Genomic DNA, 14,955 nt, shown 5'->3' with positions numbered 1-14,955 from the left:
ATTACTTCATGCCAGATAGATGGGGAAAGAATGAAAACAGTGATAGACTGTATGTTCTTGGATTCCAGAATCACTGTGGATGGTGACTGCAGCCATGGAATTAAAAGACACTTGCTTCTTGGAAGAAAAGCAATGACAAACCTCGATAGCATATTAAGAAGCAAAGACATTGCCTACAGAGGTCCATATAGTCAAGGCTATGGTTTTTCCAGTGGTCATGTATGGATGTGAGAGTTGGACTCTGCAGAAAGCTGAGCACTGAAGAACTGATGCTTTCTGTTCCATCCCTCACCCCCTTGGGAAAGCTATCCGTGAAATAAGCTACACCAAGGATACCGGCAATTGTTAATTTTGTTGTACACTGGGTATGTCACATGCCAACCCATACTTTCCTCATTTCCCACCCATTTTATAAAAGCAATAGCATGCTGTCTGCTACACATTAGAAGAATCAGATAAACCAGATCTGAGACAAGGATTGTTGTTGTTGTTCAACCGCTCAGTCATGTCTGACTCTTTGCAACCCCATGGACTGCAGCATGCCAGGCTTCCCTGTCCTTCACTATCTCCCAGAGTTTGCGCAAACTCATGGCCATTCAGTCAGTGATGGCATACAACCATCTCAGCCTCTGTCGTCCCCTTCTCTTCCTGCTTTCAATCTTTCCGAGTATCAGGGTCTTTTCAAATGAGTCAGCTTTTCCCATCAGGTGGCCAAAGTATTGGAGCTTCAGTTTCAGCATCAGTCCTTCCAATGAATATTCAGGGTTAATTTCCCAAGGGGGTGAGGGATGGAACATCCGTGGTCTGAGGCCTGCACTGGGATTTGTCTCACTTGCTAATGAAGCCGAGATTCTTAATGTCCTAGGGATAGGCTTCCTCTCCTGTCTACAGGGTTCAAAGGGCAGGTCATTTTGCGACACTTCCACGTGAGACTTGTCCCTTTTTATGACTGACATTTTATTAGTTGTGCCTTTTTTCATTCAAGGTGATAGCCTATCATGGTTGCCTGGCAACCAGATCGCCCCCTGTATGTGACTGTGTATGTACCCCCTCTGATGGATGACACTCTTTCCCGTTGCTCTCAGCACCATGACTCGGGGCTCGAGATGCTAAAAGGGCATCTCATGCTGTTGCCCCACACCACCACCACCACTGTGTGTTTGGCCAGCAGTGTAGAAGTCAGCCTCTCTTGTTAGCCTGGAAGAGCAGAGATGATGTCTTCTTCCGTTTTTTCCCCAGTCTTTCTGCAAACCGAACTTATGTAAAATATATTGATTCACTTTGTGTCTGAAGTTGACTGCTGTGTGCTGGCGGGGGTGGGGTGCATAGAAATTCAGTTTGCTTGGGAGAAATGCTGATCCATGGAGACCTTGAGTGGGTAGGTGAGTTTTGAAAGTGAAAGAAAGTGAAGTCGCTCAGTCGTGTCCAAATCTTTGCGACCCTGTGGACTATAGACCGCCAGGCTCCTCTGTCCATGGGATTTTCCAGGCAAGAGTATTGGAGTGGGTTGCCATTTCCTTCTCCAGGGGATCTTCCCAACCCAGGGATCGAACCCGGGTCTCCTGCATTGCAGGCAGACGCTTTATCCTCTGAGCCACCAGGGAAGCCCCAGGTGAGTTTTGAAGGCATTCCCAAATGTCTCCTCTTACATGAAGAAGATAAAATTAGGGAGACTCAAAGGGAGAGTCATTTATTTTTTCTTCTATCTTGCTGTTTTTTGTTTTTTTTTTTTTTTGCTTCTTTCTCCTATCAGCATTCCCCCAAGAAGATATTTTACAAGGTACTTTTTCGTGGTTAAGAATTTAGAAAATACAGAGTCACCTCTGGTTCTCGTCCTTGGTGTTGATGATGGAGTTGAGACGAGACCCAATTACTGGAAACAGTGACCAGCACTCTGAGGCAATCTCTAGACAGTGTGAGATAACGAGCCATTTGAGGTGAAAGGGGAGCAGAGAGATTGCTCTGAGTATGTGGCCGGAAAGGCCTGAAGCGGATGCATTTTGAGGTTAAGACTCAGATAGGTGGCGAATAAATCCAGGTAGTTAAGGTTGTTGTTTATGACGCTAGAAAAATAGAATTAGCTCATAGCCCAGTATGTGGCAATTGCAAGCGCCCAATGAGGACTCACTGCTAAGATTATGGTTGTATTTATTACTGTTATTATTTTTATCATTATGTTTTCAGCATGAAGTCGAGGGCCAAAGAGGTTGAAAGACTTGCCTAATATCCAGCTAGTAAGTGTCAGAGCCAGGAACTTAATCGAGGATTGTTTGAATCTAAAGCCCGTGTGCCAAACTCTGTATGTATCAGGGATTTACAGAAATGTAGACCTGCAGTTCAGGAGAGCTCAGAGCTGGTGATCTAGAAAGAGTTGATCATCAAAGGAAGGTATTTGTGTTTCAGTGTCCACTGTGCCCTTTTAAATCCCCCTATCAGTTACAGTGATGGAATGGTTTATTATCATGGTCTGTAGCCAATAATCCTGAATGGAGGATTAATACCATCCCTGCCCCACCAGCGATGTCACCCCACAATGGGGTCCCTCCTTCCCTAACACTCTGACAGTTGGAGTTTTAAACATCTCACTTTGGTGCAAGCTTATGTGGACAAGTTGAGTGGTTTAGAGGAGTACCTTATTGGGATAGTTCCAGAAACTCTGCTTGGCAACCACAGAGCTTCAGTTTAGTGACCACAGAGAAGCAAGATGGCAAACCACAGAGAGGAAACAACCGACAGCTTGCCGAATTAAACAAGGGCGTCGGTTTCTCGACACTTCAGTTGCTATTGCTGGTACTATTCAGTTGTGTGTTCTTTACTATTTTTGTTTTATGTCAGAAATCATTGCTGAACATACATGATGTCAGTGAGACAAGCATGTAAACCGTGCCCCAGGGTCCTTCATGGAATTGTTTGCATTTTTCTTTTTCCCCTCCCTTCTTCCCATACCTGCTGTGTGCCGATCCTGCCCTGAGACACTGGGAACACAGCGGTCGACAAAGCAGACCACAGTGTATTTCCTCCTGGAGATCCTATTGGAGATGGTGGTGGGCTTCAGATATGTTCAGAAAGTGAGAGATTGGATGGAGAAAAACAAAGCAGAGGAAGCATTTAGGAACGCTGAGATGGAGGTGTGACCCATTTTGAACACAGTGGTCAGGAAATACCTCTTCTGAGAAGAAAACATGTATACAAGACCCAGAGGAGGTGAGAAAGCACGTTGTACACGTGTCGGGAGAAAAGCATTCCTGAAATTCAGAAGAGACAGCATACAGATTCCAGGGAGGTAGGAGTGTGCCTGGTGTATGTCAGAGATAGCACGGAAGAAGTGTGACTGGAGAGGATGGTGGGAGGTGTCAGAGTTACTTCTGAGGCTGTAGCACAGGGGCTTTCCCATCCTGCCAGCTAACTCTGCTACCATAGCAACCACCCGGGATGCTGGATGAGCAGATGCAAAGGTACCCTGTGGGCTGGGAGCTGTGTTTGCTCACAGGCAGGGCAGGATGGATCAATAGCATGAACTGATGCTTGCTGTACCTGCTGTGGACACTGGGAATAGCAATAAGTGAGTTTGCCTCAGATTGGAGTTGTGGAGGAAGCAGGTTCAAGTTAATAAGCTGAGAGAAGAGGGGAAGACAGCTCCATCCTAAGATCTGCCTTGATTGTGTATGTATGTGTGTGTTAGTAGCTACGTCGTGTCTGACTCTTTGTGATCCTGTGAACTGCAGCCCGCCAGGCTCCTCTGTCCATGGGATTGTCCAGGAAAGCATACTGGTTCAGTTCAGTCGCTCAGTTGTGTCCGACTCTCTGCGACCCCATGAACTGCACCATGCCAGGCCTCCCTGTCCATCACCAACTCCTGGGGTTTACTCAAACTTGTGTCCATTGAGTAGGTGACGCCATCCAACTGTCTCATTCTCTATCATCCCCTTCTCCTCTTGCCTTAAATCTTTCCCAGCATCAGGGTCTTTTCAGATGAGTCAGTTCTTCGCATCAGCTGGCCAGAGTATTGGAGTTTCAGCTTCAGCATCAGTCCTTCCAATGAACATTCAGGACTGATTTCCTTTAGGATGGATTGGTTGGATCTCCTTGCAGAAATTTGTGTCCACCAGGACCCAGGAGAAAGGAGCAGTGACCCCACAAGAAACTGACCCAGACTTGCCCGTGAGTGTGCAGGAGCCTCCAGCAGAGGTGTGGACCGGTGGCGGCCTGCTGCAGAGCTGGGGGCGCTGAGTGTAGCCGTGCATGCCTTTTGAAGGAGATCACCATCATCTTCATTACCTCCACCAGTTTTTCCCCTCCTAAATAACAGGGATTGAACACAGCCTCACTCATCAACAGAAAATTGGATTAAAGTTTTACTGAGGATGGCCTTGCTCATCAGAACAAGACCCAGTTTTCCCGTCAGTCAGTCTCTCCCATCAGGAAGCTTCTGTAAGCCTCTTATTCTTCTCCATCAGAGGGCAGACAGACTGCAAAGTACGGTCACAGGAAACTAACCAATCTGATCACATGGACCACAGCCTTGTCTAACTCAACGAAATTATGAACCATGCCCATAGGGCCACCCCAAGAAGGACGAGTCATGGTGGAGAGCTCTGACAAAATGTGGACCACTGGAGAAGGGAAAGGCAAACCACTTCAGTATTCTTGCCTTGAGAACTCCAGAAATAGTATGACAAGGCAAAAAGATAGGACACTGAAAGATGAACTCCCCCAGGTCGGTAGGTGCCCAATATGCTCCTGGAGATCAGTGGAGAAATAACTCCAGAAAGAATGAAGTGACAGAGCCAAAGCATACTAGAGTGGGTTACTATTTCCTCCTCCAGGGGGTCTTCCTGACCCAGGGATCAAACCCACATCTCCTACATCTTCTGCGTTGCAGGCAGATTCTCCATCACTGCACCACTTTGGAAGCCCTACCTTGATGGTCTGTCTGCCATCATAAGAGTGTCGGTGGGGTAGGGATGGTCAGACTGAAGGGGTGGACTTGGGTTACTGACCACCTTCATTGAGTTGTTTTCTTCAGTCTTCCCAAACACATCCACTGTCTTCATAGTAATAAAAAATAATAGAATGGCAACACCGATTTAATAGCACCTCGAGAGGTTCTGTGGAAGGAACTCTGCTGAGTGCTGTGTAAATGTCGTCTCATTGGGCCACACTTTTTGGGCTCACTCTTTATACAGAGATCCTTGTACAGTGACTGGTCCAAAGAAGGAACTTGGGTAGGTATCTTTGAAGGAATGAATTTTTCTCCTCACAGCCTGTAATGGTGATAGATTTTTTTGCCCCTTTGAGAGATGCTCCTGTGGCCGTGAACGTTAAGTGAACTTTTCAAGGCCACAAAGCCAGGACGTAGCAGAAGTGGAATTCAGACTTAGGTGTTTGTGGCTCCAGGGGTTTGTCTACTACTGGTCAGAGCTGACTGTTGTGCATGTCACATGAAGGTTCTGCTTTGAGATTCTCCTGGTTCTGGGTGCAGTTGTGTGCAGTGAAGAGCAGATACCAGGTGAAGGGCTGATTAACCTCTCTTGCTTCTCTTTGGCAACCATCTAGCCTCTTAGCTCTGCCTCTCAATTTGTAAATTGGTGAATTACTAATGACAGCCCATGGACTTCTTTTAAGAAGTTAACAGAAGCGTGTATTTGTTGGTTATGAAGGGCTAGCCAGAATCCCAGGGATGGGGGATCCTGGTGCGCTGTCGTCTATGGGGTCGCACAGAGTCGGACACGACTGAAGCGACTTAGCAGCAGCAGCAGCAGCTAGAGTAAAGAGGGAACCACTGTTATTTTTAAAGTACTTACTGCTAGCAGTCTTGAAAATGGTTACGGAAGGTCAGTGGGCACCTGTTACTGAATGTGGTAAGAGAAGTTCCCTGTACCAAGGTTGGCAGACTTTTTCTGTAAAGGGCTAGGTAAAATACATAGGTACAGCTTGTGAACCATAGCTGTTGCTCTGTCGCAACTACTCAACCCTGGTGTTGTAGCGTGAAATTAGCCAAACAACTAATCTCAAAAATATACAAACAACTTCTGCAGCTCAATTCCAGAAAAAATAAACGACCCAATCAAAAAATGGGCCAAAGAACTAAATAGACATTTCTCCAAAGAAGACATACGGATGGCTAACAAACACATGAAAAGATGCTCAACATCACTTATTATCAGAGAAATGCAAATCAAAACCACAATGAGGTACCACTTCACACCAGTCAGAATGGCTGCGATCCAAAAATCTACAAGCAATAAATGCTGGAGAGGGTGTGGAGAAAAGGGAACCCTCCTACACTGTTGGTGGGAATGCAAACTAGTACAGCCACTATGGAGAACAGTGTGGAGATTCCTTAAAAAATTGCAAATAGAACTACCTTATGACCCAGCAATCCCACTGCTGGGCATACACACCGAGGAAACCAGAATTGAAAGAGACACATGTACCCCAATGTTCATCGCAGCACTGTTTATAATAGCCAGGACATGGAAACAACCTAGATGTCCATCAGCAGATGAATGGATAAGAAAGCTGTGGTACATATACACAATGGAGTATTACTCAGCCGTTAAAAAGAATTCATATGAATCAGTTCTGATGAGATGGATGAAACTGGAGTCGATTATACAGAGTGAAGTAAGCCAGAAAGAAAAACACCAATACAGTATGCTAACACATATATATGGAATTTAGGAAGATGGCAATGACGACCCTGTATGCAAGACAGGGAAAGAGACACAGATGTGTATAATGGACTTTTGGACTCAGAGGGAGAGGGAGAGGGTGGGATGATTTGGGAGAATGACATTCTAACATGTATACTATCATGTAAGAATTGAATCGCCAGTCTATGTCTGATGCAGGATACAGCACGCTTGGAGCTGGTGCATGGGGATGACCCAGAGAGATGTTAGGGGGAGGGAGGTGGAAGGGGGGTTCATGTTTGGAAACGCATGTAAGAATTAAAGATTTTAAAATTTAAAAAAATAAAAATTAAAAAAAAAATAAAATTTATGCAAACGTTAAAAAAAAAAGAAAGTATATAAATATATATATAGGCAATACACAAATAGATACGTGGGGCTGTGCTTCAGTGTTTAAACTTTATAAAGACAACTGTTGGGCCTTAATTTGCTGGTATAGGCAGTGAATATTCACACAGATGCACATACTTATATTTTGTGTATTAGATAATATTTTAAATAATTTTGGGAGTGGGGGAAAATAAATGTGTATACCGTGATTGTATGATCAATAACCTCCTAAAAAGTTATATGAAGATTGCATCCACATAGACTTAGCCATTTGGTAGACGTGAATTTTTCTGAACAGGCATTCTGACTGTGACCTCTGACTGCCGCCTGAGTTGCTTGAATTCCGTCACTGTTTTCAAGCATCACGTAATGGTCTGTCTAGTCATCTGCCTCTGCCCTTCTTGCTACTTCCTTTCCCTGTAGGTATTTGTGTCTGTGACTACACTCTTCCTGAGTACTCACAGTGTTAATGGTGGCTTGGCCCAAAAGGTCATTTGTGTTTTTCCATCACATCTTTTTTTCTTCCTTTATTTATTTTTAATTGAAGGATAATTACAAAGTTGTGTCGGTTTCTGCCATACATCAGCTTGGTTCAGCCATAGGTATTCCTATGTCCCCTCCCTCCCATTATATCCTATGGAAAAACCCAAGCAAACTTTTTGGCCCACCCAATAATAGATGTGGGTTAAGTGATTAATTCCATATGTATTATATATATCATTTGCCATACTCATGTCCTTGGATAGAGTATTTCCCAGAGACCATCCAAGTGACCTTCTCAGCCAACTTGTTACTCTTATTTAGCTTTCCTGCATGTGGGTTTACATCTTCTTCCACTAAAGTTTTAAACAGTCAAATTGTTCACTTTGCTTATTATTAGACTTCCTGTGTATTCGTCGTGGTAAGATCCTTCAGACAGCCACATGGGAAGTGATATTTGTACAAGATCACACATAGTGTAAACAAAAGAAAATGTCGTTTTTTTTCACATCAGTGTCTTTCTCTTAAGATCCTTGGTGACTGGAGATTTTCTTTTCCTTTTTTAAACAATTGACCCATCCATGAGAATATCTTCTCATTTTAATAAGTTTTATATGCAGTTTTGTAAGTTTTACTTTTCCATAAATTATACCTTAAAGCAAGATAAAATGGAAATATTGATGTAAATTTGCTGTCATTAAAAAAAAGAAAACATACGCATACTCACGCACACATGCAAACACACACAAATCCCATTTACCAGAAAGGTGACAGGGAGAGTTGTGTGAGGGATGACTGGCCTTCTGCCAACATGTTAGTGCTGAGTTTCTGGATGTTGTATATAATTAGAGAGCTTTATCATATGAAGACTTTTCATCACTAATGATACTCAAGATTATTTGTCTTTTCCTGAGTATGCCCTTGGAAACATTTGTTTAAAATGGTTGAAACCAGTGCTTAATGGATAAACAAACTATGCTGCTGCTGCTAAGTTGCTTCAGCCGTGTCCGACTCTGTGAGGCCCCATAGATGGCAGCCCAACAGGCTCCCCTGTCCCTGGGATTTTCCAGGCAAGAGTACCGGAGTGGGGTGCCATTGCCTTCTCCGAAACTATAGTACACTCATAATTGTGGAATACCATTCAGCAATTTAAAAAATTGCCAGTTTGAATGGATTTCAGAGGCACTCTGCTGAGTGAAAAATGTTTAGTTCCGTTCAGTTGCTCAGTCGTGTCCAACTCTTTGCGACCCCATGAACTGCAGCATGCCAGGCCTCCCTGTCCATCACCAACTCCCGGAGTTTACCCAAACCCATGTCGATTGAGTCGGTGATGCCATCCAACCATCTCATCCTCTGCCGTCCCTTCTCCTCCTGCCTTCAATCTTTCCCAGCATCATGGTCTTTTCAAATGAGTCAGCTCTTCGCATCAGGTGGCCAAAGTATTGGAGCTTCAGCTTCAACATCAGTCCTTCCAATGAATACCCAGGACTGATCTCCTTTAGGATGGACTGGCTGGACCTCCTTGCAGTCCAAGGGATGCTGAAAAGTCTTCTCCAACACCACGGTTCAAAAGCATCTATTCTTCTGCCCTCAGCTTTCTTTATAGTCCAACTCTCACATCCATACGTGACTACTGGAAAAACCATAGCCTTGACTAGACGGACCTTTGTTGGCAAAGTAATGTCTCTGCTTTTTAATATGGTTATTATTAACCATATTATATGTTATTATATAACCTGTCTAGGTTGGTTATAACTTTCCTTCCAAGAAGTAAGCATCTTTTAATTTCATGGCTACAGTCACCATCTGCAGTGATTTTGGAGCCCAGAAAAACAAAGTCAGCCACTGTTTCCACTGTTTCCCCATCTATTTGCCATGAAGTAATGGGACTGGATGCCATGATCTTTGTTTTCTGAATGTTGAGCTTTAAGCCAACTTTTTCACTCTCCACTTTCACTTTCATCAAGAGGCTTTTTAGTTCCTCTTCACTTTCTGCCATAAGGGTGGTGTCATCTGCATATGTGAGGTTATTGATATTTCTCCCGGCAATCTTGATTCCAGCTTGTGCTTCTTCCAGCATTTCTCATGATGTACTCTGCATAAAAGTTAAATAAGCAGGGTGACAATATACAGCCTTGACACACTCCTTTTCCTATTTGGAACCAGTCTGTTGTTCCATGTCCTGTTGTAACTGTTGCTTCTTGACCTGCATACAGGTTTTGGTGTTAGCCAGTGTCAAAAGTTCGCATACATATGATATTCTGAAAAAAGGTGAAGCTATAGGATAAGAACAGGTCATTTACTGCCATGGAGTAGGGAGAGGAAACGACTAGACCACAATGGGATCACATGCAGGATTTTTTTTGGGGGGGAACCCACTCTAGTACTCTTGCCTGGAAAATCCCATGGATGGAAGAGCCTGGTGGGCTGCAGTCCATGGGGTCGTGAAGAGTCTGACACGACTGAGAAAGTTCACTTTCACTTTTCACTTTCATGCATTGGAGAAGGAAGTGGCATCCCGCTCCAGTGTTCTTGCCTGGAGAATCCCAGGGACGGGGAGCCTGGTGGGCTGTCATCTATGGGGTCGCACAGAGTCGGACACGACTGAAGCAACTTAGCAGCAGCAGCAGCAGTTCTGTGTCCTAATACTGGTGGTAGTTACACAAATACATACATGTATTAAAATGTCGTCATACTATACACACATGTAAGAAGCCAGTTTCACCATGTGTTAACTTTTTTAAGGTAAAATTTAAAAATAAAAATTAGAGTGCTTGATTATGCTTGCTGAGAACAACAACAGAAATCTCAAGATGGCAGATACCAAGTATTCCTATAAGAAAAATACTCATTGTAATTTTTTAATGAAAAAGATACCAATTTGTTAGTTGGTTTACAAAAAAAGCTGAAAATAATGCAGTTTTACTCAATGAAAAATCCTTTGGCTCCATGCAGAACGTAAGGAAATGTTCAGTTATGTGTCCCCCAGCGGCTGTAACCTGGTCCTCCATTGCTTTTGCAGGCTTTTCCTGTCTTCTTTATAGTGATCACTTTCCTTCCTTGGTGTGTATATACAACGGGTGACAGTTACAGGGGCCATGGGAACCATAACTTTAAGTTCTGTGACTTTTCTGTGAGTAAAACCAGCCATCATGTTGAATTAATGTCATTCTTCACATTTAATTTCCATGTTATTCTAAGCGGAAGACTTACCGTGAATTTGAAGGAAAGCCCCATGATCGTTTCTGATAGCAAGTAAATGATGGTGGTGATGTGGGCTCATTTGTCACTTCATGAGCGTTATCATTAGTTGTCACTCCATCAGTTATCATTAAATGCAGGGAGGCCTCTCTTGGGAGAGTGTGTAGGTGTGCTGTTTGAGGAATAATGCTTCTTAGGGAACATTCTCTCTCCTGTTTGGTCGTGGAAGATACTGGGCCTCCTGTTACTGAGTTCATAACCACTCACTCTAAACAGGAATTCTGATCCCAGCACCAGTGGTTTTGCAGAACTGCCTTCAAATAGGATGGATTCAGTGGGGTGTTGATTTGTTTCACGAAACTGGAGACACTAACAGGGTGATCACACAGCAGATGTTACTTGTTGATTCGGCACATGAAGACCTGATCTGGCCATTTTTGGTTTTGCAGATCAGGTAGAGGAGGAATTGCTGAGCTTCTAGGAGGTGACCCCGTGGGAGAGTGCCGTAGTGTAAAAGGCATGAGGAGACATCCTCTGAACTTGAGAGATTTGAGTTTGAAATATTGATCGTCCTCATAAAGCAGCCCGCAGGCTGTCGTGTCTCGCTCTCCTGGGTGTCATTTTACGTGTAACACAGTAGATGTTCACCAACCAGACAAGAGGTGGCTGGAGGCCCGGCTGCTTCCTTCCTTGTCTGCTACTGGGATCAAGCCCACACTGGGAGAGATGGGTGATCGTGGTCCTTCCACAGCTGGGGCTTCCCGTGACTGAAGTGCTGGGGTCCTTAGAGCAAGGTCCAAGTGCTTGCCATCACCCTGGGTCCTGAATGAAATGTATTCACAGTTGAGGGACATTTGACTAAGACTGGGAGAAAGAGGCAGATGTGATGGGAGAAGCTCAGGTGCAGACGTCTATAGGAACACCCCTGTGCTCACTGGTGAGGGCTTATGAGGCTCCACATGACTTGCGATCAGGGCTCGTTCCTGTAGCCCTTTGTGGTGTCAGTGCATGTACAGGGGGTGGACCAGAAAGCCCCTGCTTGTTTGTAGCCCTTGTAGCATCTGAAGAAATGCCCTTTTGCTCTAGAATCCAGGTTCTGTTTGCCTAAGCTCCACTCGAGAGAAAGAGAGAGAGAGAGGCAGTGTCCTTGAGCCAGTCTGCCTTCCATCCAGGCAGGCTCTCTGAATTGAGCCTGCTGTGCCAAGGATCAGTGACCACAGTGCATCTGGTCCCCACCTTCACTCCTGCAGAGCTTCAGGGTCATCTGAGCAATCTCTGCAGGACTGCTGCCTGGGTCTCAGTTTACCCACAACTTCAGAATTACTCAGTCTTGTTTGGAGGGAGAAATCTCATGTTTTCCCACAGGAAATGAGCCCCAGCTAATGGGTCCAACAAATGGGCACACACCCCAAGTACTAGGAGGCCTTTTGTTCATTTCACTTCAACTGTCTGTGCCTTTTCATGTAGGCATCTAGTCTCACATCGAGCCCAGAACCTTCATAAAATCCCAGAGCTCCTGGGGACCTCACATGTGTGCATAAAACCCTGATAAGAGTGCAGATGTCTCCAGCGTCCCATGCTTACTGCTGAGCCATACTCACTTCATTGCCCCGTGGCATCATTTCCTGGTTACTGGAGGCGTATTTAAATTGGGAAATAGAAATACACCTCCCCATCTGAGATCGTTTGTAGAGAATCTGCATTTCCTTATTGGTTCTTGTTCATGAGGTTATGGTTGGAGGAAGGTCTTTGTGACCATATTTGAAATGGGTCCTACCTGACTGATGAGCTCAGGTCTCTGGTACCTGTTCTACCCTTTTCTCCTTTATGGCCGGGGTCCAGGCAGGTCCCGGATGGAGGGACCTGGCAGGATGGCCCTTGGTCCTCCCCTGGGACAAAGCTGCTGGCACGCTGATGACTTGCGTGAACTACAGATGTGCTGGTCGCCCCACAGGAGAGTAGAATCAGCCTTATCTACACACTGATCAGTGACTAAGAGGGCAGAGGCTGCAGCCTCATGGACTCCAGTGAGTCAGCCTTTTACTGGCAAGACTCACCACATGCTCTGGAAGGCACCCCGCACATCTGAAACTGGTATGCAAATGGCAGCTTCAAAGGGAAAGACCTGATAAAGGGTATCCTTGTGAGGGTATATTCTTTTTCTTTTTTAAAGCAGGGTTGTTATTCTTTTTCTTCTTCTTCTTGACAGCTCTGTGGAAGTGGGGATCTGAATGCTGCTCTGACATCTCAGCATTTCAAAGAGCAATCTGTAAGTGACATTCCTTAAAAACAAACACTAAGTACTACAAATATTTCCTATCAAATGTTTGGATCTTTGCCTCTTTTTATTTCTAAAGGATGTGGAACTGTAGTCACCCGCAAAGACAGGCCCTGCAAATTGTTGCTGGAAAAGATGAATTCAGTGTCTATTGATTTGTCAGAGTGGAATAGATTCTTCTAAAAATACAGAGCCATGAGAATGAGGGAGATTGGTGCAGGAGACAAAGCCATTTTGAAATGCTTTGAAATGTGGACCTAGAAACTTTGGAAAGAAGGCTGGTTGAGAGTGACTTAGCCACAGATCGGTTAATTGAAAGTCAAATAAGTGAACAACACATCATTTTATCTGTACGTTTTCTTTCGAAAGATACACCTTTGCTCTTTTCAAAACCTGAATTGGATTCATTTAATAAATATTCAGAAAAAACTTGATTTTGATATAATGGCTTATAGAAGTTGATGTGTTTCTGGAGAGGGAAAGGAGCTTGGCAGAGGCGAGACTGTGTGTTTAAGTGTAGGAAGCACTATAATGGGGCTCAGGGTATGAAAGAAAAATATGCCCCAGAGAGGAAGTGTCTCCTGTGGGGACCCAGGGAGGGACGTGGGTTAGTGGTCATGGATCAGAAGGCTGTCATCTGAGTCGTCGTGAACTAGAATCTTTCTATTCCATGTGAACTGGTGGGGGTGGTGGGCAAGGGGAGAAGAGGAGGGAGACATCCCACATCTGAGCTTGGAGGTGTGGGCCAGGCCTGTGGGGGCCCGCCCCATGGCTGGGCCTCTGCATGCTGAGTCCTCTCTGGGTACTCCACCAGAAACTGGAGGATAAAGGATCCTGCAGGACATGAGTGAGTTTAAGGGGACGTCAGTTGTCAGCATGCAACTTATCTATTAATACTTCTTCTTGAAAAGTTAATATTGCAAAACTCTTGTCATGAATTCTCATAGAATCCCTCTGGGAGAAAGATAAAGAACAGGGTAAGCATCGAAGTAGGTGGGGGTGGAGGATAATGCTAGACGATTTGCCATGATCGCAAGCATCCTTTTTGCCTAAATGAAGAAGCATTTCCACATTCTGTTTCTCGGGCCCAAGACAACTGACTTCAGTTACTTCTCCATCTATGCAGGGTCTCAGGGAAGCTGGCGATGGCTTGAGTAACCTGCCCAGCCCTTTTGCCTACCTCCTCACCATCCACCTGAAGGAAGGTCGGAACCTGGTGGTCCGGGATCGCTGTGGTAAGGCCTGGCCCTGTGCGCTGTCGGTAACCTGGGGACCTCTTCCTCTCTGCCCTCTGTCAACCCTGCTAGTCAGCCTTCTCTGTCTCAGCACAGCTGGTGGTAGACCGGAGCTCTCTATCTAAATTTCTCCAAGTATCAAGGTATTTGCAGTGAGTTATTGAAACACATAAAATCTTACTGTCCTTTTCTCTGATTAATAATCATCATCAAATATGAATAACCACATAAAGTTCTGGCAGGAAACATCACTGTAAGTGCTTTCAGGGGCTTCCATGGTAGTTCAGTGGTAAAGAATCCACCTGCAATGTAGGAGATGTAGGTTCAATCCCTGGGTCAGGAAGGTCCCCCTGGAGAAGGATATATCTGTTTTTCCTTTGTTATCCTTTTTCATTTATTTTGTCTAGAAGGTGCAGTCTTTTTATTCTAAAGAATTTTGTGTCTTTCTTTGGGTTTTTGCCAGTCTCTCCAATCTTTGCCAGTTCCTCTCGACTCTTGTTTTGGAACAGCTGTGAAAAGAGGCCACCCTTCTGTCTTATCTTCTCTGTTCTTACCTTTCTTTCTCATTATTACCATTACTTTTTTTTTTTTTTTCAGGAAGAATTCCTTAGCTGGGCCTTCCAGCTCACTCATTTTCGCATTAACTGTTATGACCATTGTGCTATTCTGTTCGTCTTTTGAGTTGTCTTTAAAAAAATTTTTTTTTAGAACAGTCTATGTTTGTTTTGGGCTTCCG

At 44.5% G+C, this 14,955-nt stretch overlaps 1 protein-coding gene across 2 annotated transcripts in view; it reads left to right on the top strand.

Annotated features, from left to right (window-relative positions):
* Positions 1–14,955, top strand: part of MCTP2 (multiple C2 and transmembrane domain containing 2) — a 269,217-nt gene that overhangs the window by 70,816 nt on the left and 183,446 nt on the right. Inside the window, exons 3-4 of one of the 2 annotated variants that reach the window (XM_013972926.2) lie at positions 12,916–12,975; positions 14,111–14,219. In XM_013972926.2, coding sequence (XP_013828380.1) covers positions 12,916–12,975; positions 14,111–14,219 — 169 coding nt within the window. The remainder of the gene's footprint in view (positions 1–12,915; positions 12,976–14,110; positions 14,220–14,955) is intronic. The other variant, XM_013972927.2, reaches the window with a different exon arrangement.

The sequence above is a fragment of the Capra hircus genome, chromosome 21 (assembly GCF_001704415.2).
Source record: "Capra hircus breed San Clemente chromosome 21, ASM170441v1, whole genome shotgun sequence".
Classification (NCBI taxonomy): domain Eukaryota; kingdom Metazoa; phylum Chordata; class Mammalia; order Artiodactyla; family Bovidae; genus Capra; species Capra hircus.
This window is presented reverse-complemented; position numbering and strand designations above follow the sequence as displayed.